The sequence below is a fragment of the Kogia breviceps genome, chromosome 18 (assembly GCF_026419965.1).
Source record: "Kogia breviceps isolate mKogBre1 chromosome 18, mKogBre1 haplotype 1, whole genome shotgun sequence".
NCBI classification, from domain to species: domain Eukaryota; kingdom Metazoa; phylum Chordata; class Mammalia; order Artiodactyla; family Physeteridae; genus Kogia; species Kogia breviceps.
In genome coordinates this window covers 7,044,299-7,071,193 of record NC_081327.1, presented here as the reverse complement: position 1 = coordinate 7,071,193, position 26,895 = coordinate 7,044,299, and the positions used below count along the sequence as shown (strand labels likewise).

The 26,895-nt window shown below is 54.0% G+C and overlaps 2 protein-coding genes across 5 annotated transcripts; one reads left to right on the top strand and one right to left on the bottom strand.

Moving 5' to 3' along the window:
* Positions 1-41: 41 nt before the first annotated feature.
* TMEM143 (transmembrane protein 143) lies at positions 42-17,618 on the bottom strand. 3 transcript variants are annotated; one of them, XM_059045758.2, is made up of 8 exons: positions 17,405-17,618; positions 16,798-17,038; positions 15,333-15,437; positions 9,531-9,725; positions 8,216-8,343; positions 6,834-7,113; positions 1,767-1,956; positions 42-1,147 (listed from the first exon to the last, which is right to left on the bottom strand). In XM_059045758.2, exons 1-8 carry the CDS (start codon positions 17,425-17,427, stop codon positions 936-938), a joined length of 1,374 nt encoding a protein of 457 aa, XP_058901741.1. In that variant the 5' UTR covers positions 17,428-17,618; the 3' UTR covers positions 42-935. The 3 variants fall into 3 exon arrangements, with proteins under 3 accessions (XP_058901741.1, XP_058901742.1, XP_058901740.1); XM_059045759.2 differs by lacking the exon at positions 9,531-9,725 and having other exon boundaries at positions 17,405-17,560; XM_059045757.2 differs by lacking the exon at positions 17,405-17,618 and having other exon boundaries at positions 16,798-17,145.
* Positions 17,619-17,870: 252 nt separating this feature from the next.
* SYNGR4 (synaptogyrin 4) lies at positions 17,871-26,895 on the top strand. 2 transcript variants are annotated; one of them, XM_067018600.1, is made up of 5 exons: positions 17,871-17,911; positions 18,831-19,031; positions 24,715-24,952; positions 26,234-26,373; positions 26,616-26,895. In XM_067018600.1, exons 2-5 carry the CDS (start codon positions 18,939-18,941, stop codon positions 26,862-26,864), a joined length of 720 nt encoding a protein of 239 aa, XP_066874701.1. In that variant the 5' UTR covers positions 17,871-17,911; positions 18,831-18,938; the 3' UTR covers positions 26,865-26,895. The 2 variants fall into 2 exon arrangements, with proteins under 2 accessions (XP_066874701.1, XP_066874702.1); XM_067018601.1 differs by having other exon boundaries at positions 24,763-24,952; positions 26,616-26,864.

Genomic DNA, 26,895 nt, shown 5'->3' with positions numbered 1-26,895 from the left:
TTCCTTCTCTCCAACCCCTGCGGCTATCCAACTCATCCAGATTTATGAAACATGATTTATTCCTTTGGGAGAGGGGACAGGGGAGAAATGGACAGACCAGTAAATATTGCACAGGCCACTGGCGGAGGCAAGATCCAGGCGGAGGTAGTTTCTGTAAAAAGGGTGAGGGGCCTGGGCAGGGAAGCTGCCTGAGTTTTATTGTCAGGGCCCGAGTGGCCGTGCGCCTTGGGGTGAGGACAGTTTCTGGTTCCTCCTGGCCCGGCTTTCTGCCTGGCACAAGGCTCCCAACCCCTTCAGCCTGGACCAGCTGATCGACAGTTGACCAAATGGCCTGTCTTATAAGCAGCTGCAATTGATAGAAAGATCAGGTCTCCTCTAAAAATTCTGATTGGTTGCTTCCATGCAGGGACAACTGGCTGCCCAAGGTTGGTTGTGGCCAACAGCTGTCACTGGCGGTTTGCCAGAAAACCGGGCTAAAAGGCTCTCATTGGACGTGGGCTGGAGCTCCGCCTCGGTGAACACGATGGGCGGTTTGCCCGGTACAGGCTAAAAAGACAGTGACATATAGCCTCGGGGGGGGGGGGGGGCACAGTTTAACAACTGCGCCTGGTGGTTTGTAGCGTTGCGCAGCTGTGATTGGCTGGCACCACGTTTAAATGTTTGCGGGGGTGGGATGGGGGGGGCGGGGGACCAAGATGGAACAGAAGCAGAGCCAAAAATCTTTGATTGGCTGTTCATCCGAAGAGGGGACCTAGCAACAGCAGGCTGCCTTGATGCGCGACTTTGTTTAAGAAAACAGAGTAACGTTAAGTAGTAATGAGTAACTGGAAGTTGTGGAGTGGTGAAGCATCGTAGCCATGATTGACGGCTTGCCGAGGAGGCGGAGCTTAGTTCCCAACCAGCTGGCTGGGCGGGGCGGGACAGAGAGGTTTCGATTAGGGGTCGTCAGTGCTAGGTGGTGCGGCCTTGGGGGAAGTGATAGTAGCCAACGGGTCTAGTTTGGGGAAACCCGGGGGCGGGTACATCCCGACGCTGGGGGTCAGGGCTTGCAGGTGGGCCAGGGCCCGAGTCCCGTTGAAGGCCACGTCACAGCCTGACTGCGCTAGAAGCCAGTTCTCCACCTCCGACTGGAGCCACTGGGAGGTCTCTGCAGAGGGAGAGGCAGGTGTTGTGAGGAGGTCAGACAGACCCGGAAGGTCCGAGAGCGGGCAGCAGGGAGGCTGCAGCACAACGGATAAGAGGGGCCTGGGTTTAGGAGAAGCCTAGGGGAGTGGGACAAAGCCTAGGAAGCTCAACTTTGGGGCTCTCATCTGGGGACAAGCCAGGGACTCTTGCTCAGGGCGCTTACACAGGTAACGGATAAGGGTGTCTTGTAGGAAGTGTGTGGGTTCACGTATAGGAAGAAGCGGGCGGGGAGTGGGGAGCATGCCACAACGGGAGCCTGATCCAAGACTCCTGTCGAGGTTGAGGTTAGGAGAGGGAGGTCACCCCAGGGAAGGGCAGCAGCTGGGTCAGGGGTCCCGACTGCTGAATGGGGTTCACCATAACGAGCCGGGACTGTGAAGTGGGCATCGAGGGGATGGTGTCTCACTGGGGCAGGGCCACTTGGGACTAACGGTAGTCTCAACCCGGTAGGGGCAGGGTGGAGTTTGTTCCCGGTGGGGCCACGTCTGAGCCAGGCAGCGTTGGGATGGGGCGGGGCCTCGAGGGGGCGGGGCTGTAAAGGGGGCGGGACAGGGTGGGACCACCTGCACTCGCAGTCCTACCTTCCGGCTCGCCCCGCGCCCCCCGGGGCCGCCGGGCCAGGAAGCTGTGCGCCAGCAGCGCCTCCTTGGTGTGCTCGTCCTGCGCGCGCAGGGCCAGGGCGCTGAGCAGCTCCGAGTTGTTGGACGTGCTGCGGTAGTAGAGCATGTGCGCCAGCTCCAGCGCCTGCACGCTGCGCCGCTGTCCGAACATCTGCAGGACAGACGAGATCCGGGAGGGTCAGGGCCGTGCTGGGGCTCCACACCCCCATCCAAACACACACACACACACACACACACACACACACAGAGCACGCACCCTCACCCATATACACACCCCTGGGTCACTTACGCTGGTACAGCCCTTCCCGAGGGCTCCAGGGACCTCCCCAGACCTCTTCTGTTCAGGACCCGAGGACTGGGGCCTGGGTATTTGTATGTTTAACCCACATGCTCTTGCCCCTGGTTTGCTCATCTGAGCCACGTATTAATGGATGTGTTTGAGGATTTCTGGACCATAGGAGTTTTAGTCTGGGCACTTTTTATTACAATGATTTTTTTTTTTTAATCCTTATCGTCTAGACACATACTGAAGTGTTCCCAGATGACGCGTGTAGGATCTGTTTCAAAATAATCCAGTGGTCAGGGAGGCGGTCTTTAGGTGAAACCTGATTGACTGTTGCTAACTGTTGACGCTGGTGCTGGCTACAAGGGAGCTTATTATACTATTCTATTTCTGCGTCTGTTTGAACTTTTCCATAATTAAAAAAAAAAAAGGTTTTAAATGTTAAATTGTCAAAGAGAAGTGTTAAAGGACAACAAATACTTGATGAGCTGTTTTCGGAGAAGAAGGGAGGGAGGGCCAGGTCTGGGGCCCAGCTGGCTATTGGCTGCCCCCCTTCCCCACCTTTGGCCCCGCCTCACCTGGACCCCCTTCCCCATCCTTGTTGTCCCTAAGGAGGGAGATGAGAGCCCACCAGTGCCCTCTGGGGCTCACACTCAGAACCTCCACCCAGATTTCTCTTCTCATCCACCAAATGAGTTCAAGGCTGCTGGGTCCTGCAGCCCACAGGCCTGCATGCCAGTCCCATCTCTGCCCCCCTCCAGCCGTGAGGCTGTGGCTAAGACCTAAGTCCTCGGGTAGCTGTGTCTGTGAACCAAGGCAGGTGACAGGAGGTGCTCCGGAAGTTAATAAAGCACCTGGCACAAAGGCTAGCCAGTCACAAGCATTTAAACATTAGCCACACATACTCGTCCACACCCCTTGCTGGATGCCCGTCCTTGAAACACAAGTATCTTCTGCCCATAGAGTGTCGCCCAGGTTACTCGGAGGCCTAAGGTGAAACGCCTCTGAAATGAACACAGCCCTGCAAAATCGCTGAAACGGCCAGCACCGTTGGTTTATGTCCCCGCATTGGAACAAATCTCCATTTCTTCGGTTGGAGGCAAGATGCGGGAATTGTGTGCGTTCGGGACCGTCTGGTATGAAAGACACGTTGGGTTGTGTGCCTGTTTCTGCCAAGCTTGTGGAGTAGAATTCTCGCAGGTTAGGTGAGCAGGTCGTGCCCCTGCCCGGCACGCAGACGAGGCCAGACCTCTCCCTGGAGAGGGCTCACCACCGGCCACCCGGATGTCCCCTTCAACGCGGCCCGCGCTCAGTGTGGTGGCTCCTCTCACCCAGCTCCTCGCGCAGCTTCCTCCTCCCCTGGGCTCCCTGTCTGGGGTGGCCCCACCATCTACCCCGTCACAGGCCAGACCTCTGGCACCATCCTCGCCTCCTCCTCCTCGCCAGCCTGTCAGGATCTGGCTCCATCCTCCTGCCTTGACTCTCTCTGCCGGGGCCCCTCCCCTCCAGCCCACTTACTGCATAGCCCCAGCCTCCTCCCTGGCTCCCTCCTCAGTCTTCCCCACTCCAGTCTGTCTCCGCACAGCCCCAGAACTGACCCCGCTCCTCCCCTGCTCACAGCCCTCCCACGGCTCCCTCGTGCCCTCAGAGAGTCCAAACTCCATGGCCTGGCCCCTGAGGATTTCTCCCTCTCACCTCCTGCTTCTCCCCTCTGAGCGCAGCCCGCGTTGAATTAGTCAATTTACCCCGAGCATCGCCCTGGGCACACCCTGCTCTCTCAGGCTTCTGGGCCTTGCAAGAGGCCAAGCTAGCTCTAGCCGTTCTTGGGAGACACTCACTGCCTCATTGTCAAGGTTCAGGATGGTCTTTGCTTCCCACAGATGAGCAGATACATCCTCGGGTACCTCCGTCAGGCACGTGGCTGTCTGTCCGTGTGCCCCGCACCTCTCCCTCCAGGGCAGGCCCGGCCCGGGGGCACCTCTGGGATGCCAGCTCAATAACCCTTCTCAGGCTGCCTCACGGGCCTCCCCTGGGCTGGGCTGAGGGGGCCCCCAGCGAACCAGAGTACAGCAGGAGCCTTCTCAGCCCAGGAGGTCTGGGAGGGCTTTCTGGAGCCTCTGAGCTGAGGGTAAGGGCTGAGGCAGGGTTGGTCAGCCCAATGACAGGGATAGGACGTTTCAGGAGGAGAAACAGCATGTGCCAAGGGAGAGAAGCAAAGAGAAGCGGGGGGAGGAGCTACAAGTATATTTTGGTAGAGCTGAAGCTTAGAATTGTGTCAGATGAGGCCGGGGAAGCAGGGCCTCCGATGCCAAGTTGTGAGCAAGGGAGAAGCAGGGCCAGCCCCGGGGCCAATGGGGATGGGCTGGAGGGGACCAGTGGGGGGGTGGGGCTAGGAAGAAGGTCTGAGCTGGAGCCAGGATAGAGGAGAGGAGATGGGCACAGAGACTTGGAGTGGGGGGGCAGGAAGGACGGGCTGAGGACCGACGGGTTGGGGGGCGGGGCCAGGGCGACTTCCAGGGGTCTAGCCGGTGACTGGGGGGACAATGGGGTCACCCACAGATGGAGAACTAGGAGGAGGAGCAGGTGTGGGAGAGATGCTGCCCTCCACCTGGCCAACTTGGCTGCTTCAGGCTGAGCACAGAGCACCCCGATCTAGGAGATGATGGGGAGCTGCCTGTGGAAACCACGGAAGTGGATGAGATCTTTCGTGGGCGGGGGGGGGGGGTGGAAGGAGAAAGAGGGACGTGTATCCTGCGGCAAAATCAGCCTCCCAGGTGTTTGATCTGAGCATCTGTCCCAAGACGGGGAACTCGGGAGGACAGGGGGGTTTAGGGGAACATGGATGCTGTGTGGGCAGCTGGATAGAGGCCGGGGAGGCCCACATTTAAGGCATGGAGGGAGTTCCCTGGTGGTCTAGTGGCTAGGATTCGGTGCTTTCGGTGCCATGGCCCGGGCTGAATCCCTGCTTGAGGAACTGAGATCCCACAAGCCAAATTAAAAAATAAATGAATAAATAAATGATAAAGCTAAGGCGTGGGGACTCAGCCTGGGGCATGGGAAAACGTCTAAGGGATGCAGTAAATTAACTAGTGAACTGGGTTTTAAACTGGGTGCTTCAGAGCCCAAGAGGCTCAGGACCCTCCATCCCCACGGGCCACTGAGAGGTAGCATGGATGGTCCTCCCTGGGCTAGAACTATGTATGTCCTCCCCAGAGCAGCTCGGCACCCTCCCCTCTGTTGTCCGTGGCTGCCACACGCCCTCTATGCCTACAACACTTCCATAGCCCCCTGCCCTGAGGATGAAGTCCAGGGCCCCTGCCTTAGCATTCAAGGCCCTCACCACTCCCTCTGGGGCCTCGCTTCACCGCGCTGCACCCAAGACTCCATCACTGTGAGATTCCCCCCAAGCTATGCTCACCCAGCCCCCTGAAAGGCTCCATCCCCACCTTTCAGAGCTTCCCTCCAATCCCACCTGACCCTCGGTTCTAGATAGGAAGTGCACCCCCATACCCCTGCAACCCTCTCAGCCAGCACAGTCTGGTTATTATCTGTGGGATTTATTAACCAGGCTTCCTACCAGCCCATTGGGATGGCTGAAAACAGCTTGAAAACCAATGAACCAGCAAGTGAATGATCGGGCACAACAGACACTTCATGCCAGCCCACATTCCTGGGGCCAGTGCCAACCCTGGGGGGAATGAGTAAAAGGCAGCCCCTCGAGGCCACCTCAGCCTCGAGACAGAGCTCGCGGCTCAGCAAGCAAAGCACAAGTTGGATTCCAGCCCCCAACTGTCCCTTTGGCCACGCATCCTTGGATGGTGAACAACCTGTGCAACTGGACGAGGCTGCCCTGCACTCACTTGTAGCGGAATCAGGAAGGGAGCTTGTTAATAATACAGGCCCCGTTCCCAGAGTTTCCAATTCAGTCCATATGGGCTAGAACACAGGAGGCTGCATTTATAAAATAGCTCCCCTGGTGATAGTGACACCTGGCCAGGATGGGGAAGCCCAGACTCAGGAGACAAGAGCCCAGTCAGTAATAATAGTAGTAATAATGGTAATGGCGAACTCTCATATAATACCTTCTGTACTATGTGCCAGGCTCTGTTTTCTGCACTGTATGCATATTAATTCATTGACTCCTCACAACAACCCCCACTGTCATCTCCACTTTAAAGAGGCACAGAGAGGTTAAGCAGCTTGTTCAAGGTCACACAGCTAGGGACTTCCCTGGAGGTTCAGTGGATAGGACTCCACGCTTCCACTGCAGGGGAATGGGTTCGATCCCTGGTCAGGGAACTAAGATCCCACACGCCACCAAAAAAAAAAAAAAAAAAAAAAAAGGTCACACAGCTAGAACACGGTAGAACTAGATTCAAACCCAGGCAGTCTGGTTCTAAAACACACACCCTTCCCACGTCACTAAGCGTGCAGTGAGTGGCTGTGAACACTTGTGCCCCACTAGCCACATGCCAGCCCTGCATCCAGTGTTCCTCACAGATTCACTCATTTCCTCTTCACAACAGCCCTACCAGGCAGGTCTTGCTATTGTACCCATTTTCCAGATGAGGAAATTGAGGCACAGAGAGATCAAGAAACCTGCCCAAGGTCGTGTTGAGTAAATAAGGAAAGGAAAGGAAGCACAGCACGAAGCAGGAATGACCCACAAAAAGAGAAACAAAACGATAGGGTGGCCCGACCTGGCTGAACAGCGAGGAGCGGGCTTGGCGGGGTGGGCCGCTTACCTTGGAGGCCCGCAGGCCCATGAAGGCAGTGAAGAGCAGCAGCAGCAGGGAGGTGGCCATCTTGAGGTCGGAGAGCACCACCATGCCCACATTGACGAAGAACACCACACCCGAGACGACCAACGTGAAATTGAGCAGGGCCCGCTGTAGGGTGGGCGTGCGCACCTTCAGCTCGGGCAGCAGCTGCTCCAGGCCCTCCAACGGCATGTCCTTGAAGCTCTTCAGCACCATGTGCCCCCGCTTCGTTCGGGCTGCTAGCACCACCCGCTTAAAGTATCTCCTGATGGCCAGAGATGGAGGGGCAAGGATGGTCAGGACCACCCCAGGGAGCCCCACTCCAACCCTAGGACCCTCTCTCTGGCTCTGTAGTCACATCATCATCATCATCATCATCATTTTAAAAGCTAATTAACAATGGTGGGAGGAAAGTCAGACATAAGTGTCCAACAATAAGGGATCAGTGACATGGATACAATCCCTTATTATCGGACACATAGGTTGCTTCTGCTTTTAAGAACTTGATTAACGAGAGCTAAGATTCTTTAGTTAATTACCTTTTAAATTATTTGTTAATTGAAGTATAGTTGATTTACAATATTGTTAGTTTCCTGTGTACAGGGAAGTGATTCAGTTACACACGTATATATGTATATACCTCTATTCTTTTTTTAAATTTTCCGTCACAGTTTATTACTTTAGTTAATTTTCAAATTCAAATTCTATATATGTTTCAGAGTATCTGCTAGTTGCCAGGGAGTGCTATTTAGCTCTGGAGATACAACACTGCCTTTGTGGAGCTGCCTTTGTGGAGCTTAGAGTCCAGCATGAGAGACAGATAATTAAACACAGAGTCTGCAAGTATAAGTATGTCCTTGGAATAGATTCCTGGAAGTGGAATTACTGGTTTAAGGGAATATAAGAGACTTTCTGTCTTTGGTTTTTGTTGGGTTTTGTTTTTGGATTCGTGACCGTATTTGATACACTGATTTCCAGAAGGATTGGGTGATTGACAGGTCCACTGGCCGACTGTGAGAAGGTCTGGCTCTCCTGACCCTACTCTGTATTTGAATATCTGTTAAAAACATAATGCTCATCAGAATCCTGGCGGTACCACTTTTTCAGAATATGGTCTTCCCTCTCTGAGCCTCAGTTTTCCTCATTTGGAAAATGGAGAAAAATGTCCTTACCCTTTCTCTTCCCCTGGGAATTGTTGTTCTTACTTCTCCTTGGAAAGAAAAGGCAGTATTTGATTCACCTCTCCCCCTTTCTTGACTTCCCACCCGGGTCCCAGACACCCAAATCCAGACACTGACCTGTCAGTCCCCTCTCGACTCTAACCTTGCTCCCTCTCGCTGCAGCTAGGGAACCAAGGGCCGCCTCACCTCTCTGCAGGGGGCGACTTGAAGAAGCCACGCTTGGAGCCCACGCTGGACTTACAGGGCATCTGCCCGACTCGCTGGCCCAGGGCCCAGAACTGCATGTAGATATACTGGTCCAAATTTATCGTCACCTGCCAAGGGGGAAGGAAACAGGGGCAGCTGAGCATAAGCTGGGGTGTGAGTGCGGGATACTCGAATTAGATGCCCCTGCCCCCGATGATCCCCTGCCCCCCACTTCCCAGGCTCATCATCACCCAGTGTGTAGGCAGAACAGCCATGTATGGTTGTTCATGTTGTATACTGCACATGGGCACACCACCCAAGATGGTGCCATTCACATCACAGTCATCTTTATTACCGTATTTCCTAGAATCTAAGATGCCACTGATTTTAAGATACTCTATAATTTATTATTTTATGAAGCAACTAAAAGGGAAAATATATTGCCAATTGAACTATTTCACACTACCCCTTGTAAGTCACATTCCAATTTCAGAGACAGTAAAGTATGACTTCGGAAAAAAAGCACATCTTAAAAATCACTAAAATGTGGAAATCTGGAAGATTTTGGTATTTTTATTATAATTTTGTAGACTTTATTTTTTCTTTTGGCCGCACCACATGGCTTATGGGATCGTCTTAGTTTCCTGACCAGGGGTGGAAGCTGCACCCCAGCAGTGAAAGTGCTGACTCCTAACCACTGGACTGCCAGGGAATTCCCTAATTTTGTTGACTTTAATGTGAGTATTTTGTACTGATATTATTTATTATAGTCAGCCCTTTGTATCCGTGAGTTTCACATCATTGATTCAACCAACTACGGCATGGAGAAAAAAATTTTTTAATTCCAGAAAGCAAAACTGGAATTTGCTGTGTACCACCAACTACTTTACACAGCATTTACATTGTATTAGGTATTATAAGTAATCAGAGATGACAAAGTATGAAGGAGGATGTGCATATATATATGCAAATACTATGCCATTTTACATAAGGGACTTGAGCATCCAGGGATTTTGATATCCACAGGGGTCCTGGAACCAATCCCCCCATACCAAAGGACAGCTGTATTGGTTTTCTGGCAGATGGTGATAAAGTCTCTAGTCCTAAGAAGACCTGTATCTTATGATACTTTTCCAACAGATGGCAGTGAAGTGACCTGAGAAAGAGGTGCCTTTTTCTAATTCACCAAAGGTGCCACAAGGGCTAGTGCCCTGTGTTCAGGACTACAACTCCCAGCAGCCTCGGCTTCCCAAAGGCTCCACCCCCTACCCCAAGGCATCCTGGGAGTTTTGGTTCTCCTCTGGAAGACAAGCACCTTGACCTTATCCTGAGGGTGATGGACCACCAGAGCATAAGCCAGGGTGTCCTCTGAGAGCGGGGAGAAGTTGGCCTGGGCCAGCAGGGGGTCCAGGGCCCGAAGCACCTCCTGTTCATTGGACAGACGCTGGGGGTCTGTAAGTGAAGGCTGGTCAAGGTTCTCCCTGTCAGGGTTGATGGGGTCATACAAGGTCTGAGGAGAGAGTCAGAGAGAAGGAAAATGAGCTAGGTCACTGCATGAGGGATTGTGGCTACACATAAGGATGTTCCTGGCCCCATCCTTTAAATGATGGGGTATCCCATGGCTTGATTCTAGGCCCTCTTCCCTTCTCTTCCCTCAAGCTCGCTCTAAGTCGCCTTGCCATCCCCATGCCCTTCAACACCACCTCTGTGCAGATAACTACCTAACCCACATCTCCATTTCGGACCTCTCCTCCACGTTCCAGACCTAATACCCATTTCCAGTGCATGAGCTCTGTCCTCCCCTTCTGCCACAGTAATAGAGGTGAAGGCGGCCATGGGGCTGCCCAGATAGACTACATTTCCCATCTTCCTCTGAGAGGCTAGGTGTGGCTAGGAGAATTCATCAATAGAATGTGAGGAGAAGTGACAGGTATACCTTCTCCCTCACTTCTTGCCCCCCCACCGCACTTTCCACTCTTTCCTTGTTCTACCAGCTTAGAATGCTCTTCTGCCTACAGCCCAGTTCTGAGCCCACAGAGACGAAGACAGAGCCCTAAGGGGATGGCAGAACGACAAGATGGAAGGAACCTGGGTCCCGGCATCATCTCATGTGGAACAGAGCTGCCCATCCACCCTGGCCCACTTACCACAAGGCTGTTAAGTGGGAGAGAAAGAACCCTCCACCTCCTTTAAACTATTGCCTTATGGAGTCTGCTTGTTACAGCAGCTAAGCCTTTATAGAAACTAATACAAACTCTCCACTTGACGTTTCTTTAGGGATGTCACAGTTGCCTCAAATCCAACATCAAGCCCACAAAATAACATCCTCTAATCCCTATCTTCCAACAAAATAACCATTCGAGATGTCCCCCCCCAAAGGTACCAGACCTAAATTGTACCATTGTAGATGTTGCAGACCTAGACATTTATCATCTTTTCATAAGGAAATAAAGGGTATAGAACAGCACCATCCAATAGAACTTCCTGCAATGATGGAAACATCTCCACGTGCACCATCCAATAGCTTGTAGCTGGCCACAGATGGCCACTGGGCACTTGAAACGTGGTGGATGTAATTGTGCCATGGGATTTTAAATTGTTATTTAATTTCAATTATTTCAAATTTACACAGCCACGTGTAGATAGCAACTATCATATTAGACAGCCCCAGGCTAGGGTAAGGGGTGCTTTCTTCTAATTTGCACACAGACCCTGGTACAGACATCAAAGTCAGTGTGGACATCCACTCACACAGACCCTCACCCTCACAGTCTGAATTCATCCCTGCACAGTGGGGACAGCGTCTGACTCACGACCGTCCCCACCACCCCCCTCTCAAGCCCTCTATGTCCCACACTGGGGTCCTGAAACTCCTCCCCAAACCTGCTCCCTCCCCAATTCCCCCCCCACTCCACCCCATGGCGCCCCCCCATCTTCTCCATCTTAGAAGAGCATCCTTCCAGGTGCTCAGGCCCAAAGCCTTGGGTCATCCTGGACTCCTCTCTTTCTCCAGCCCATCAGCAAATCCTGATGGCACCACATTCAGAATATTGATAGATCCAGAATCTGACCACTTCTCACCCCCTGGACTGCTGTGGTGGCCTCAGGGCGGGACTCCCAGCTCCCAGCTCCCATCCTCACCCCCCAGTCTGTTCCCGGTACGGCCACCAGAGGGCGCCTGTTGTCATCTAAATCTGCTCACGCCTATTCTCTGCACAGAACCCTCCCCTCACTGTGTCCCACAAGGCCCTGCAGGATCTGGCCCCGGGTCCCCTCTTTGACTTCATCTTCAGCCCTGTCCCCCTTGCGCACTCAGCTCTAGCCCCACCAGCCACCTTGCTGTTCCTCCTTACACACCATGCACACCCCTGCCACAGGGCCTTTGCACTTACCGTTCCCACAGATCTCCATATGGCTCACTCTGGCCTCCTTCAGGTCGCTGCTCAAATGTCGCCCCCTCACTGAGGCCTTCCCTGACTACCCTACCTAAAATTGCAAAAATACCTCTGATTTCTTTTTCTTCTTAATTAGGGTTACCAGATTTAGCCAAAAAGAAATAAAATGCAGGACATCAAGTTAAATTGGATTTTCAGATCAACAACAAATAATTTTTTTAGTTTAAGTATGTCCTATGCAATATATAAGGATTATATTAGATGGACATAATTATACTTAAAAAAAAAACTATTCATAGCTTATCTAAAATTCAAATTTAACTGGGTATAGAAGGTTGAATAGTGTCCCCTAAATATTCATGTCCCCTTGGAACCTCAGAATACGACCTTGGGCTTCCCTGGTGGCGCAGTGGTTGAGAATCCGCCTGCCCATGCAGGGGACACGGGTTTGAGCCTTGGTCTGGGAAGATCCCACACGCCACGGAGCAACTAATCCCGTGTGCTACAAATACTGAGCCTGTGCTCCAGAGCCCACAAGCCACAACCTGAGCCTGCATGCCACAACTACTGAAGCCCACGTGCCTAGAGCCCGTGCTCCATAACAAGAGAAGCCACAGCAATGAGAAGCTCACGCACCGCAATGAAGAGTAGCCACCGCTCGCCACAGCTGGAGATAGCCCACGTGTAGCAACAAAGACCAAATGCAGCCAAAAATAAAAAAATAAAAATAAAATAAATTTTTTTAAAAAAAGAATATGACCTCATTTGGAAATAGGGTCTTTGCAGGTATAATTAAGGTAAGGATCAAAGTGAGATCATACTGGATTAGGGTGGGCCTTAAATCCAATGAAGAGTGTCCTTATAAGAGACGGAAAAGGACACACAGAGAAGGCAATGTGAAGATGGAGACAGAGATTGGAGTGATGTGTCCACAAGCCAAGGATTGCCGGCACCCACCAGAAGCTGGGAGAGAAGCATAGGATGGTTCCCTTCCTCCAAGCCTCCAGAAGAAACCCACCCTGCCAACAACTTGATTTTGGACTTCCAGCCTCCTGAGCTCTGAGAGAATAAATCTCTTGTTTTACGCCACCCAGTAGATGGTAATTTGCTATGGCAGCAGTAGGAAATGAGTAAACTGGGTGTTCTGTACTTTATCTGGTACCCCTATCCATGGTACTTAGCACCTTTTAACATATTTTACTTCTTTACCTTGTCAAGGGTCTGTCTCCCTCACTAGAACATGGCGCCATGAGGCAGATACACACCTCTCAGGCTCACCGCTGTGTCCTGGGGGCTGGAACCATTCGGGGGACACGGTAGGTGCTCAGTAAATATCTAGTGAGTCAGTTCAATGAACAAAATGCGTAGGAGGTAGGAGGAGCAGAGAGAGGTCACCTAACAAGGTCACCCGCAGGCCTAGTGAACGACAAAGATGGCGCCTGAACTGGGGCTCTTCTTGTTCTTTGCCTGGTTCCTCAACGGACTTAAGTCACCAGCAAATGGTCACCCAGTGTGTCTCACTCACCTTTGGTGCTTCTACCCAACCCTCTCAGTGTCTCCGTTTAAAATCTGCTGCCTCAGTGAGAATTTCACTGTATATTCTTTCTGTTTCAATATATTTAAATGTTTATATAATAATATATTTTTAAATAACTTTAAAAAGTGCCCCCACAGAAGAGCTTGGAGGCCAGGAGACAGGGGTGCAAATCCTAGCCCTGCCACTTGGGACCTGTATGATCTCGGGCACATCTGGGCCCTCTTGGAGCTTCAGTTTCTGCTTCTGCAGATGGGGCTGATGGCAGCTGCTCCTTGGTCCTGCAGGAAGGAGTTGATGAGCCTGGCACAGAGGGGCCGATGTTGCCCCTCATCGAAGCAAAGAGGAGAGCTTTGGGGGGCAGGAGTGGTAAAGGGTTAACTCGGCAGGCCTGGGTTGTCCAAACCCTGCACATTCCAAAGAACTGGTGGGCTCCTGGGAGGGAACCTCTAAGCCCTTGGACTATCCTGCCTGATGAGAGTATCTTGGTTTACCAGGGGCTTGGGCCACACCCGATAGTCTATGCTATCAGTGTGATTCATGGTGGGGCCACGAAGTAGCAGTGTGACCTCTGGAGGGGCTGGAGACTAAGTAACTAAGATCAGCCACGTAGGCGGTCAGCCACTCCTGCCTGACCAACCACCATTAAAAACCCTGCACACCAAGGCTCAGGTGAGCTTCCCTGGTGGGTGATACCCTGCGTGTGTTGTCATGCGTCACTGATGAGAGAATTAAGCACTGTTCCTCTGGCTCTGCTGGGAGAGGACAACGGGAAGCTCTCACCTGGTCTCTCCTGGACCCCGTCCCCTTGCCTTTTTCCTCTGTGATTTTGTCTGTTCTCCTTTTGCTGTAATAAACTAGTACTGGGAGCATAACAGCATTTCTGAGCTCTGTGAGCCCCTCATGAAAATCAGTGAATTTGAGGGTGGTCTTGGAGACACCCAACACAAGATCCTGGAGGAGGAGGAGGAGGAGGATGTTGAGAATTTGGCTTCCACCATTTCCTGGAGCTTCACTTCCCTCTGACTGCTCCTTGTCCAGCCCCCTCACTGGTTCCAGTTCCCCTTCCCGACCTCAGGACTGGCACTGACTCCTCAGGACTAATCCCCCTGGTGGTTGCATGTAGGACCATCTAGATACTTATTCCTTAGCCCAGCCCCTTCCCTTGACCTCCAGCCTGTGGGCATTCAAGTCCCTCTCTCTCTACCGGGCTGTCCAATAGGCAGCTCAAATTTCTGAGTCCAAAACTGAGCTCTCAGTCTTCCCCACAGACCTGTCTCCTGCCCCCCAGTCTGTCTTCCACGTCTCAGTAAGTGGCAGCTGCATCCTTCGGGAGGAGCAGGCCCGAACCGCTGGAGGCCCCCTTGACTCCTCTCTCTCTCAAGGCCCCACCCACACAGCCGAATGCTGATGCCTTCGGACCATTACCAGTGTCCGACCACTTTTCACCACTTCCACTGCTATTACCCTTGTGGGAGCTGCCATTATCTCTCACTTGGACAAACATAATAGACTCTTTAATAGATCTCCCTGCCTCTGACCGTCTGTTCCCTACATGGCAGCCAGAAGGATCCTACTGACACCCGAATCAGCTGATGACCCTCCTCTGCTCCGAGCCCACCTGCGGCGGCTCGCAGCTCACTTAGCATAAAAGCCAATTCCTCTGCATAGCCCACAAGGCCAGGCACAATTTTCCCCCACGTCCTCTCTGCTCTCATCTCCCGCCCTCTCTCCCTCCAGCCAGTGGTCCCATTGCCATTCCCCCAACACTCCAGGCCCTCTGTCACCTCAGGGCCTTTGCACTTGCTGTTCGCTCTGCCTGGAATGTCCTTCCCCAGACACCCATCAGGCTCGCTGCATCGCTTCACTCAGGTCTTAGCTCACCTGTCACCTCCTCAGAGAAGGCTTCCTTGACCACCCTGTCTAAAACAGGTGCCCTTCTCGTCCCTCTCTATTCCACCTTCAGTAGCACTTACAACTCCTGGGTATCATATTTTACAATTATTGATTTATCATCTCCCCAGTTGGAATGTCACCTCCTCAAGGGCACGGCTTCATCTGTTCTGCTCACTGCTGCACTGCCAGTGCTTAGGACAGGGCCAGGCTCCAAGTAAGTGCTCAGAGAACTTTTGCTTAATGAATGGATAAGCAAACAAGGATGACACGGCCAGAGGGACCCTGTCCTCACCTGCAGCTGGGCCAGGATGTGATGGTAGTGGAACAAGGTACAAAAGTTCACGTGGGTCACGAAGTCCTCCAAAGCCGCCTTCTCTGCAGGACTGGAATGGAACTCCTGTTACCTCGGGAAGCAAAACTTCTCTTTAGGCCTCTCCCTACTTCCTCGTGGGGAGGAATTCCTTCCTGGGCAGCCCAGACAGACAATCAGAGCTCTGGGCTCTTTAAAATTTGGGTGTTTTTTTAGAAGGGACAAGGGTTGATCAATTTCACTGGCCAAGAAACTGAGGTAGCTCCAGAGAGTGAAAAACAGATGACTTGAAGAGCTAGATGTTCAAGTTTCCGCTTTGACACTTCCTGGCCAGAAGTCACTCCTGATTTGTGTGCCAGGCACTGTTTGCTGGCATGACATCATCCTCTAGAGGATGCAAGGAGGTTGATGGAATTATAACCCTCATTATTCAGAGGGGACACTTAGATTCAGAGAAGTCACTTGCTGAGGGCTACACTGTCTGTATAAAGAAAAGCTGAGACTCCAATCCAGGCCTATCTGACTCCAGAGCACACATATTTAACCACTTTTTTATGCTTCCTATCTCGGTGACCGGGGTGAATGTCATCACTTCTCTGAGCCTGTTTCCTTATCGGCAACAGAGGATCATACCCTCTTTCTCAAAAAAGCAATGGTGAGAATGTGATGTGATTATCTGTGTCCATATATATACATGTGTGTTTATGTGTTTGTATATATACTTTTGTGTATGGATAAAGCCCAGCACAGGACTTAGTCCATATAGGTGTTTAATCAATAATTATTAAATGAATGAATGATAATACAGAATAATCACAAGTATGATGGCAATAGCGGGGTTAAGCTGTTAGGGTCGAGCAAGTGCCTACTTGCCTCACCCTTGTCCCCACCCTGCTGTGGAGTCAGACCACTTTGGTTCAAATCTGGGCCACCAGTCATGACCTTGGGTGGGTCATTGCCCTTTTCCTGATTCAGTTACCTCATTTGTAAAATGGGAATGATGGTGGTACCTCTCTTATTGGGTTGTTCAATAATTCAATAATATGTGGGAAATGTTTAGCACAGTGCCATATAATAAGAGCGCTGTGTGATATCATTATAATTATAGCTTCGTGGGTATAATAATTATTATTAGGCAGTAGTAATAGTAATGATGAGGATGATTATTATACCCATTTTGTAGAGGGAAAAACCATGCCCCAGTGACTGCTTGTTCCAGCCCCAAGAACAAGCTAGAGTCTGGGACTGCTGCTGCATCTATCTGCATCTCAAAGGTCAGTCCCCCGCATTCCAACTCACCCCACGCCCACCTGGGCCTAGAAAGGGAACAGGAACTACAATTCCCAGGGGGCGCCAAGGCATCCCTCTATAGCATGAAGGGCTGTACCGCCGCTACGCCTGCCGGGATTCGTAGTTCCCAGGCTCTTGGACCCGGGACGGGCGGTACCTTTATCAGGAGGTGGAGCAGCTGCTCTTTGGAGAACGGGATGAACCGCTCGCGGTACTGCTGGGCCCAGTCGCGGGGCTCCGTGGGGTTCCACATCTTGCGGTACTCCCCCATCTTGGACGCCAGCGATGACAGGGCCCGGGGGTGGCCGAGGAGCGCGGGCAACAGGGGCCGTACTCGGACCCTGGATCCCCAGACCCCTCGGGTCACATGCAGCATGGCCAGACCCTTTCCCCGCAACCTAAACGAGGGAAATGGGCATAAGTCAAAGGTCATCTGGGGGTAAAGGCGCCCTCTCCACCTCCGTGTCCCAACTTCCAGGGGCCGTTTCTACCCCAGGAAGGGCGCAGAGCCCATCCGCCCGCCTCGTAGGCCCTCCTGTCCGTCCCCTCCCGCACTGCTCAGTTGGCCTGAGTCCTAGGCAGGGGTCAGAGGTCTTCAAGTCCTGGAGCGTATTGCGGGCCCAGAAGCCCTGTGGTGGCACAACTAGTCTCTGCGGGGTCTGGGCGGCAGGTGGATCTTAAGCGCATAGGATATGCTCGGAAGGCTACAAAGGGGTGCAGGGCCGCCCACCCCTGGCCAGGCAATCCTTCACCATTTCCCTCACCTTAGCCAACGTTCGACTGTCATTGAGCCTCCTGCGCATGTGCAGAAAACCGTCCTGGTCCTTCGAGGTTCGGCTTCAGGCCGCAGTAAGACGCATGCGCAATGCCTGGGTCATTGAGCGGGGTCCATTTCCTTCTTCTAACGCCCTCTGTCGACTGCGCACGCGCAATCTGCTTGCCTTGCTCCCCAACTCGCTTTCCTTGGACTCGGCGCATGCGCTGCAGAAGTATCTCCTTGTCCAAGAGCTTCAAAGGGAAAGGGGCGGGGCGGACGCCACACTCCCGGGACTTCTGGGACGGTGCAGGGCTTCCGCGCGCGCAGCCCGCCAACGGCGGGCGGCCCAACGTCCGCTGAGGCCACGCCCCTGCTCCTGTCAGCTGCAGAGTAGGCGGGGAAAGATAGGGGGCGTGGCTTTGGTGCAGCCAATCAGCTCCAGCAGAGAAGCGAAAAGGCGGGAAAAAGAGGAGCCGAAAGAAGGCTGAAGTGGTGCCAGGACCAGGAGGGGAAGGTGGGCGGAAGGAAGAGCGGGCCTCCAGGGGACGTTGACCCGGCCTCCAGAGTAGGGGTGACCCTTTGTCAGGCAGCATCACCCCCAAGTGTCACCACCCCTATTCCACGTCCTTAAAGGGAAGACCCCGATTCTCTGAAGGTAGCTTAGTGCGGGGGGCACGGCCTCCTCATTCTGAGGGGACAGCTGAGTTCTGAGCCCATGTTACCTACACATCTGAGGTCCAGACCCCCGACTTGAGGAAATGCACTTTTATGAAGATGGCCTTGAACTCTAGGGGGAGGCCTTGATTCTAAGGCAATCACCCGCAATCACGAGGACAGCCTAAAATCTACCCTGAGCTGCTTGGGGTCTCCACTACGGGTGCTGTCACCCCAAAGCCTGAAAGGGATCCCCCTGTTTCAGACCTCCCCGGGGTTCTGATCGCCATTCCAGCACCCCTAGTCCCTTGAAAATCCCATTAACACAGTCCTTAAAATGGGTCCTCTGGCTCCTGTGTCAGGGCATCACCCCAGTATCCTGCCTGCTCCCCGCTCCTTCTCCCTGGCCTGGCATCTCCCCACCCTGCACCTCCACCTCTGGGGCCCTCCTCAGCCTGCATTCCTGACTCCTGGGACCCCAGCAGCTCCCTCACCCTGTGCCCCTACCTCTGGAATTCTCAGAAGCCCCCTCCCCCGGCACCCCAGTTCATGGGACCCTCAGCCACCCTCTCACCCTGCGCCCCCATCTCTAGGACCCCTACCCCAGCATCTCCTTCACCCATGCACCGACTCCTAAGAACCCTCACCCTATATAACCCCATCCTGGGACTACAAGGACCCTCCCATCCCCTGCCCCCTACTCCTGGGACCCCTGGCAGCCCCTTTACCCCGCACCTTGGACTCTAACCATCCCCCCAACATCCATTCTTATCTTGCAGCAGCTGAGCCCCGGGGTGGGCCTGGCGCCTCTGGACGGCAGTGCCCAGCAGGCAGCGCCCAGCATCCCTGCTGTAGCCTCTCAGGGCCTAAGCAGCAGAACAGCAGGCATGCTCATCCCAGAAAGCCTCCAGGACCTGGCCAACAGTGAAGCCGTGCAGTTTCTCAAGAGGCCAAAGACGATCGCGCGGATCTTTGCAGCGGTGAGGCCCTCCTGTGGCCCGGCTGCCCCGTGGGTGACAGGAAACAGGTGTCCCACCTCCCAGACCCAGTGCAGAGAGAGTGGGGGGGGGAAAGAAGGGGTCAGATGGGGAAAATGAAGCCAAAGAGAGCTCATAATGGAAGTCACCCTTTACTGAGCGTCTAACTGTAGGCCCTGCGCTATTCTGAGCACTTATTAACTCTCCTGGGAAGAAACAACCCTGCAAAGTGGGTGCTATGGAGCCCCATTTTTGAGAGAAGAAAACTGAGGATCAGAGAAAGTTAAATAATTTTTTTTTAAGGCTGTGCTGTCCAATTTGGTAACCACAAGCCACATGTGGCTATTCTAATCTAAACTAAATAAAATAAAATATTCAGGGAATTCCCTGGCAGTCCAGTGGTTAGGACTCCACACTTCCACTGCTGCAGGCGGCCCGGGTTCGATCCCTGGTGGAGAAACTAAGATCCCACAAGCTGCATGGTATGGCCAAAAAAAAAAAAAGAATTCATTCCTCAGTCACATTGGCCACATTTCAGCCTGGCGGCTCTCATATTGGACAGTAAGGATCTAGAACATTTCCATCATGGTGGAAGGTTCCATTGGACAGCATTGGCTAAGGTCACGCAGTAAGAGGCAGGGAATCAGACTGGGGTCTGTGAGATGCCAGAGCCCATTCATTTCCACCTCTCAGACAAGGGACCAGGAGAGGAGCAGGGGCTGGGGCCTCTGGGGGGAAAGATGCACAGAGGTAGGAAGAGAATAAGAATATGTAATGTAGACCTAAGATGCCAGAGGGTATGCCAGGCACGGTGCCAAGCAAGGGATTTACCTGCATTCGTTCCGTCATTACCGCATTCTCAAAGAGTCAAGACACCTGGGGTCAGATCCTCATTCGCCCCCGACTTTGCTGTGTGACCTTGACCCGATCACTGCTCCTCTCTGGGCCTCAGTGCTTGAGGAGTTAAAGCTACGACTGTGGGCTTTACACTGTGTAGCCTCCACAGCACTCCTCTGACAGAGTTGGGAACCGAGGCCCAGGGAGATGATGAGATTTGCTCGGGGTCAGGCGAGTAGGTGGGATGCCCGGGATTGAATGCAGGGTCCTATTCCAGAAGGATCGATCCGGCCTGACTGAGAATCCTGGTTCGGCCACATGGTCTCCATGTAGAGCGACATCCTCCCCTGCTTGCCTGGGTTGCTCCTGGCGTAGTTATCAGCGGCACCTCCTTGGATTCTCAAAAGTGCCCCGTTTTATTTGATAACTTCCCTGGTCACCCCAGGTCTGTGTGACCTTGAGCAAGTGACTGGATTTGTCTGAACCTCCACACCCTCCTATGTATAGTCCTTCCCGCTCACCAGGAAAGACCGTGTGTGAAAATGAAATCAAGGCCCCTAAGCTGATTAGCGTGCGCCTGGCAAGTAGCCATCTTTCCTTCGATAACGATTATTCCTGGGACCAACTTGTGCTCGAGGAGAGAGGGATGGGTTTGGGGGGGCATAGGGTGGTGGGGACTCGTGTCCATCCGAAAAACGCATTCCACATCCCAGTTCCAAGCCCCTCGCTGGCCTTTGCTCTTGCACCCCTCACCACGACCCTGTGACGTGAGCATCATTACACCTGTTGGACCCAAGGGGAAACTGAGGCTCACAGAGGTTGAGCGACTTGCCCAAGGACGTCACCCAGCTGGAGAGCCAGGCAGAAGGATGCACGGGCTTGGCTTCCGATGCTTCAGGAGGAGGAGGGGAGGATGGCGAGGGAGCAGGGGGTGAGGAAGGGCTGGGGGGAAGGGCCTCCGACTGTGCCAGACGTTTCGGTCACGGACCTTGCCTGCCACCTCCCTCCTCCCTTCCGCCCGCCCTCTCCTCCTTCCCCCCTGGCCCAGCTCCTCGGCAGGGAGTCTCAGGGCAGCTGGTCCTCCTGTCCTTCGTCGTTCTCACGGCTGCCCGCCAGCTGGTGCCATAACTAATGAATCCTTGCTCCCTCCCTGGGGACAGGCCAGGAGGGGTGTGGAAGGAGGTCGGCCTCGGGCTTCAGAGGCTTAGGGTCCCTCCGGCCCAGCCAAGCCCCATTCTTGCGTGTGCAAGGTTTTTGGGGTCAGTGGACAGACAGCCCGCGGGCCTGGAAGTCAGGGGGGCTGGATTCCAACCCCCTCCCCCCATGACTAACCTTGAGAGGACGCTTCCCCTCTCTGGCCAGTCACGAGAATTACCGTCAGGGCCAGGCGTCCGCGTCTTTGCGGCACAGAGACAGACTGGGAAACTGAGGCTCCAAGAGGTGAGCAGTTTGCCCAAGGCCAGCCACACAGCTGCGGGAGTCAGACGCGGCTGGCTCTTCCCACTGCACAGTCACGGCTTTCGATTTATCACCGTGAAAGGGCGATGGATTAGTAACCGCGACCACGCGGGGCCCCCGGGGCTGCAGGGAGGGGGCGCAGGTAAAATGAATCCGGGCTCAAAAATGATCAATGGGCCTTCCCGTCCTTGACCTGGCTCTGTCTCGGACCAGCAGGGCAAGACGCTCCCCTTCCGTGGACTCAGTGCTGCAGCCCTGGAACGGAACGGATGTGAATACCCTCCCTTAATGCTAAAGTGCTGGATAAAAAGAGGGACTAGTCATTATTATTATTATTATTTGTTCTTTTTATTCGGAGAAGGCAATTAAGGCAAAGGAGAAAGGAGAATGGACAGAGGCTGACGAGTTTAGGGGTCCATCCTCTGCCTCTCCCGTCCCCACTCTGAAGGGCAGGGCAGGAGCAAAACAGAAGAGCCAAAGTCATTCACTCTTTCAACACATTTGCAGAGGTCCAGTCTGGTGCTGGGTGCTGGGTGTAGAGAGAAGGGGCCCACATGCACCCTGTCCAGGAGGAGTTCAAATTCGAATGAATTACCTTCCTCTTGTCTCCTCCCTCCCTCCTGTCCCCAACACTACCGCTTCCAATCAATCACCAAGTCCAGTGTTGCGTCCTAAATATCACCGGCTTCCCCAGAGCCCTGGCCTCAGCCTTTCTGCCTGAGCCCTCCCATCCATCATGACCAGGGAGGTTTTCTCTAACTCCCTGTCTGACGCTGGCCATCCTCTGTTCAGAACCCTTCCATGCATAAAATTAAGTCCAAGCTAGAAAATTAATTTTTGCCAGGGCTCCCAAGTCCAGGCCCCTCGGTGTGGTGTTCAAGGCCTCAGAGGGTCTGGTCCCCGCCTGTGTTTCCAGCCTCACCTCACACCAGATCCCTCAGATGAGATTTGTCTCCAACCCCTGCAGGAGCTTCACTCTGCAGCATCTGGCTTTTGCACACATGGTTTGGCCTGCCTGGAATGCCCTTCCTCCTGTCTGCCTGCAAAACTCCTCCTTCTTTTTCTTTTTTTTTTTTAAGTTTTATTGGAGTATAGTTGATTATAGTTGATGTTGTGTTAGTTTCAGGCGTACAGCAAAATGAATCAGTTACACCTATACATACATCCACTCTTTTTTAGATTCTTTTCCCATATAGGCCATTACCGTCTATTGAGTAGAGTTCCCTGTGCTATACGGTAGGTCCTTATTATCTATTTTATATATAGTAGTGTGTATATGCCAATCCCAAACTCCGAATTTATCTCTCCCCAAAATTCCCCATTCTTTAAGGTACAGTTCAGATCTCACCTTACTTCTTCCTAAATCCGGCCTCCTGACTTCAGTTCCTGCTCAAACCTTGACTCTCTCCCTGAGCGTAGGCCCCAGCCTCCCGTCCACCTCTGCATGGCCCCACAGGGGTCTTCACACACCCGGAGCTGACCCTGCTCCTCCCCTGCTCTCAGCCATTCCATGGCTCCCTACTGACCCCCAGACAAGATCCCACTCCGTAGCCTTTCTCACCCTGCAGCGTTCCTTGTACAGGCCTCACCGCATCCAGAAAGGCCTCCTGGACCAGCTCCCACCCCCCCATCACATACACACACCGGCTCTTTCCCTGCCACAGCGCATTGTGACCATCCGGGACAAATCACTGGGCTTCAGATCGTCACTGAATCTCATTGATGGGAACCCCTGCCCTCAGGGCTGTGGTCCGGCCCGTGGCAGCATACACAGCGGGGGTTAAAGCAGATTCAGGAGCCAGACAACTTGGGGTCAAATCCGGGCACTGCCTCTCACTAGCTGACTGACTTTGGGCCACTCTTCACCCTCTCTGTGCCTCAGCTCCATGATCTAAAAAAAACAAGGGTGTTAATAGTGCCCACATCCCAGGGTGGTTGTAAGGATGACACAGGCTGGTGCTTGTGGAGTACATCGGTGGTTTCATAAATGAACAGGGTTGGATGGACAGTGACACCCCGGTGTGCCGTGTGCCGCATGTGCACAGACAAAGGTCACAGGGCTAGCGTATCGGTGAGGCTGCGTTTGCTTTTTTATTTTTTTAATTTATTTATTTTATTTATTTATTTTTGGCTGTGTTGGGTCTCCGTTGCTGTGCGCGAAGACCTAGTTTCTCTAGTTCTGGAGAGCAGGGGCTACTCTTCGTTGCGGTCGCGGGCTTCTCATCGCAGCATCTTCTCTCGTTGCGGAGCACGGGCTCTAGAGCGCAGGCTCAGTAGCTGTGGCGCACGGGCTTAGTTGCTCCACGGCATGTGGGATCTTCCCGGACCAGGGCTCGAACCTGTGTCCCCTGCATTGGCAGGCGGATTCTTAACCACTGTGCCACCAGGGAAGCCCTGAGTTTGCTTTTTTTTTTTCTTTTTTGGCTGCACCATGTGGCATGTGGGATCTTAGTTCCCCAACCAGGGATCGAACCCGTGCCCCCTGCAGTGGAAGTGCGGAGTCACCACTGGACTGCCAGGGAAGTCCCAGGTTGTATTTGCTTTAAAAAAAAAAAAAAAAGCCTTGGGAGTTCCCTGATTGCCTAGTGGTTAGAATTCAGCTCTTTCACTGCCGTGGCCCAGGTTTGATCCCTGGTCGGGGAACTGAGATCCCACAAGCTGTGTGGCGTGGCCAAAATATATTTTTAAAGAAAAAAGCCTTGAAGCAAAAGGTGAATGTTTGTTAGGTACTGAGTGTTTATTACACTTCTCTCTGTACGTTTCTGTGTCTTTGGAATACTTCACAAATTCCTTTTTTAAAATGGAGAGGAATTAGTGGAGCCGGGAGAGAGGAGGAAGAAGTGGTGGCCCGAGGGAAAGACTTGGAGGCAGAGAGAACCAACAGGATAGCAGACACTTATTGCCCTCTCTTCCCGTATCCCGGGCACGGTGCATTTCATATTGGTACTTGGGTTTGGGGGCAGAAGGCGAGCGTGAGCGAGGCAGGGGCGAGTGGGGGGGAGATGAGGGGCTGGGACTCTGTCCTGGGTTGCTAGGGAGCCAGGGGGGTGCAGGGCTGGGGGCTGGGAGGGGCAGGGTGTGGAGAGAGCCCCTGGGGGCCGTGTGGGGAGACTTGGAGGCAGGGAGGCCAGGGAAGAGGCTGGGGCAAGGGCCCAGCGGGGAGGACGAGGCCTGAGCCGGGATGGAGGCGAGGGGCCGGGGGGCAGCAGGAGGATGGCTCTGGGAAGCTCTGAGGATGTGACCAGGGGGAGGGGTCGCAACCACCGGGAGGGTGTACGGCAGGGCCCCCACGCCCAGTGACGGGGACCCCCCCGCCCCGGGAGGCTGAGCCGGTCTGGGGAGACGCTGAGCTCTGCTCCGGCCCCTGGGAACCCCCGTCCCGCACCCACAGGTCTTCTCCCTCATCGTCTTCTCCTCCCTGCTGACTGACGGCTACCAGAACAAGACCAACTCTTCGCAGCTCCACTGCGTCCTCAACGGCAACAACGCGGGCTGCAGCTTCGCCGTGGGAGCCGGCCTCCTGGCCTTCCTCAGCTGCCTGGCCTTCCTCGCCCTGGACGCCCATGAGGGCCGCGTCGCCAGCAGCCGCTTCAAGAGGGCCTTCCAGCTCCTGGACTTCATCCTGGCCGGTGAGCCCCCCGGGCACTGCCCTTGACCACCCAGCCGGCCCCGACCGTCCTCCACAGGTGACCCAAAGCTTTGTCCCTCACTTCTCAAAGCTCTTCTGCACCCGCTGCTTCCTGCCGGGGAATCATTGCCCATCCCTTAGACTCAGGGTAAGGGTCATCTCTTCTGACCCCCAGACTAATTCTAGAAGCCTCTCTCCTGCCCAGCTTTTTCCTCACATTCACCTCCTTTCTGCACAACCTTTCTTGAAAAGCCACCGGTGGCAGTGGCCTGAGTAGGGTGCAGAGCACAGAGGCAGACAGACCCAGGTTTGAAATCTCACCCCTGGCGCCTCCTCAGTGTGGGGGGTTTTCTCCCCTCTCTGAGCTTCTGTAGAAGCTGGGATGAAAACTCCCACCTTCAGGGTTTTTCTGAGGATGAAACTGGAGAAAGGACTCCTGCAGTGATGCTGATATTTCCCGGGCGTGTCCCATGTGTCAGGCGCCGCTTCAAGGGGTCCCCATGCCTGTCTCATTTCTTCCTCAGAACCACCCAAGGAGGGGGGTCCTGTTCAGATTCCTATTTCACAGAGGAAACTGAGGCTTGAGGAGGCTGTGCAATGGCTGCCGAGTGGCAGATCCAGGCTTCCAAGCCAGGCCTGGCCTCCTAACCAATGCCGAGCGCCCTAGATAGAGCCCAGCACACAGTAAGCGCCAAATAAATGCTCATTCCTTTTCCTCAGGCCCCAGGCTCCTTCCTCTCCTTTTCTGCACCTGCCCAGTTCCAGCAACTTAGGGCTGGGAGGGCCCCGAAAGGTCACCGAGTCCAGTGCTGTCCAAGAGAAGGTTCTGTGAGGACGGGAATGTTCTGGGCCTGGACTCGCCAACACGGGAGTGGCCACCGAGCACTTGAAGTGTGGCCAGTGCCACCAAGGGGTGGAATTTTTTTAAATTCTATTTTAATCGATTGGATTTTTTTTTTCTTTTTTTTTTTTTTTCCGGTACGCGGGCCTCTCACTGTTGCGGCGGCCTCTCCCGCTGCGGAGCACAGGCTCCGGACGCGCAGGCTCAGCGGCCACGGCTCACGGGCCTCGATTGGAATTTTTGATTGAGTGAAACATAAAAAGCCGCAAGTGGCGGCGAACCCCATAGTGGACGGCACAGCCCACTCCAGGGGGTGATTTGCGGCCGGCTGGGAGGGAGAGGCCGCAGCAAGACCCGAGGCCCCAGCCCCAGCCGCCCTTCCTGAGCCCTCTCTCCCCACCTCACGTCCCCCCACCCCTCTTCTCTCCTTCGACCCCCCAGTCCTCTGGGCAGGCATTTGGTCCGTGGGATTCTGCTTCCTGGCCAACCAGTGGCGGCGTTCACCACCCAGACAATTCCTCCTGGGGAGCAGTAGCGCCAAGGCCGCCGTCACCTTCGCTTTCTTCTCCATCCTCGTCTGGGTAAGGAGCCTCCTCCCTGCAGTGCGGGTTGGTGTGAGCTAAGAGGGCTAGAGCCTTCCACCCAGCTCCCCAGAACCTCCGCAAGCCCCTTTTGTGACTTTGGGCAGAGAGGGCCGAAGGCGCCCCTTCCTCCCAGCACACGCAGCCCAGCCGTGGGCGTCATGCAGCCAGCTGTGGCACAGCTCCCGCCCGAGGCCACCCCCACCCAAGCCAGCCTCCAGCTCGCCCTCCTCTGCCCACAGATACTCCAGGCCTACCTGGCCCTCCAGGACCTCCGAAATGATGCTCCACTCTCCTACAAGCGCTCCCTGGACGAAGGCGGCGTGGTGCTGACCTCCCTGGCGTCCGCCGCCAGCCCTGTCAACACGCCCACCACCGGTCCCCACAGGCTGAGCTACACCGGCTCTGCTCTGTTCCCCCATCTGACCACTCCGAAGGCCCCCCGCCTCACTATGATGCCCGACACCTACACAGCTCATCCACACCAGTAAAGAGAGACTCCTCCCTCTAGAAGGGTTTCTG

Excerpts from the sequence above, each read along its gene's own strand:
- SYNGR4 (XM_067018600.1), top strand. The coding sequence starts at position 18,939 with ATGCTCATCCCAGAAAGCCTCCAGGACCTGGCCAACAGTGAAGCCGTG. Across the intron at positions 19,032-24,714 it reads TCGCGCGGATCTTTGCAGCG|GTCTTCTCCCTCATCGTCTT; the intron begins GTGAGGCCCTCC and ends CCGCACCCACAG. Across the intron at positions 24,953-26,233 it reads CCTGGACTTCATCCTGGCCG|TCCTCTGGGCAGGCATTTGG; the intron begins GTGAGCCCCCCG and ends TCGACCCCCCAG.
- TMEM143 (XM_059045757.2), bottom strand. The coding sequence starts at position 17,073 with ATGACCTTTGACTTATGCCCATTTCCCTCGTTTAGGTTGCGGGGAAAG. Across the intron at positions 8,344-9,530 it reads ACCCTCAGGATAAGGTCAAG|GTGACGATAAATTTGGACCA; the intron begins GTGCTTGTCTTC and ends CCCCCTTGGCAG. Across the intron at positions 1,957-6,833 it reads TGGGCCTGCGGGCCTCCAAG|ATGTTCGGACAGCGGCGCAG; the intron begins GTAAGCGGCCCA and ends TCTGTCCTGCAG.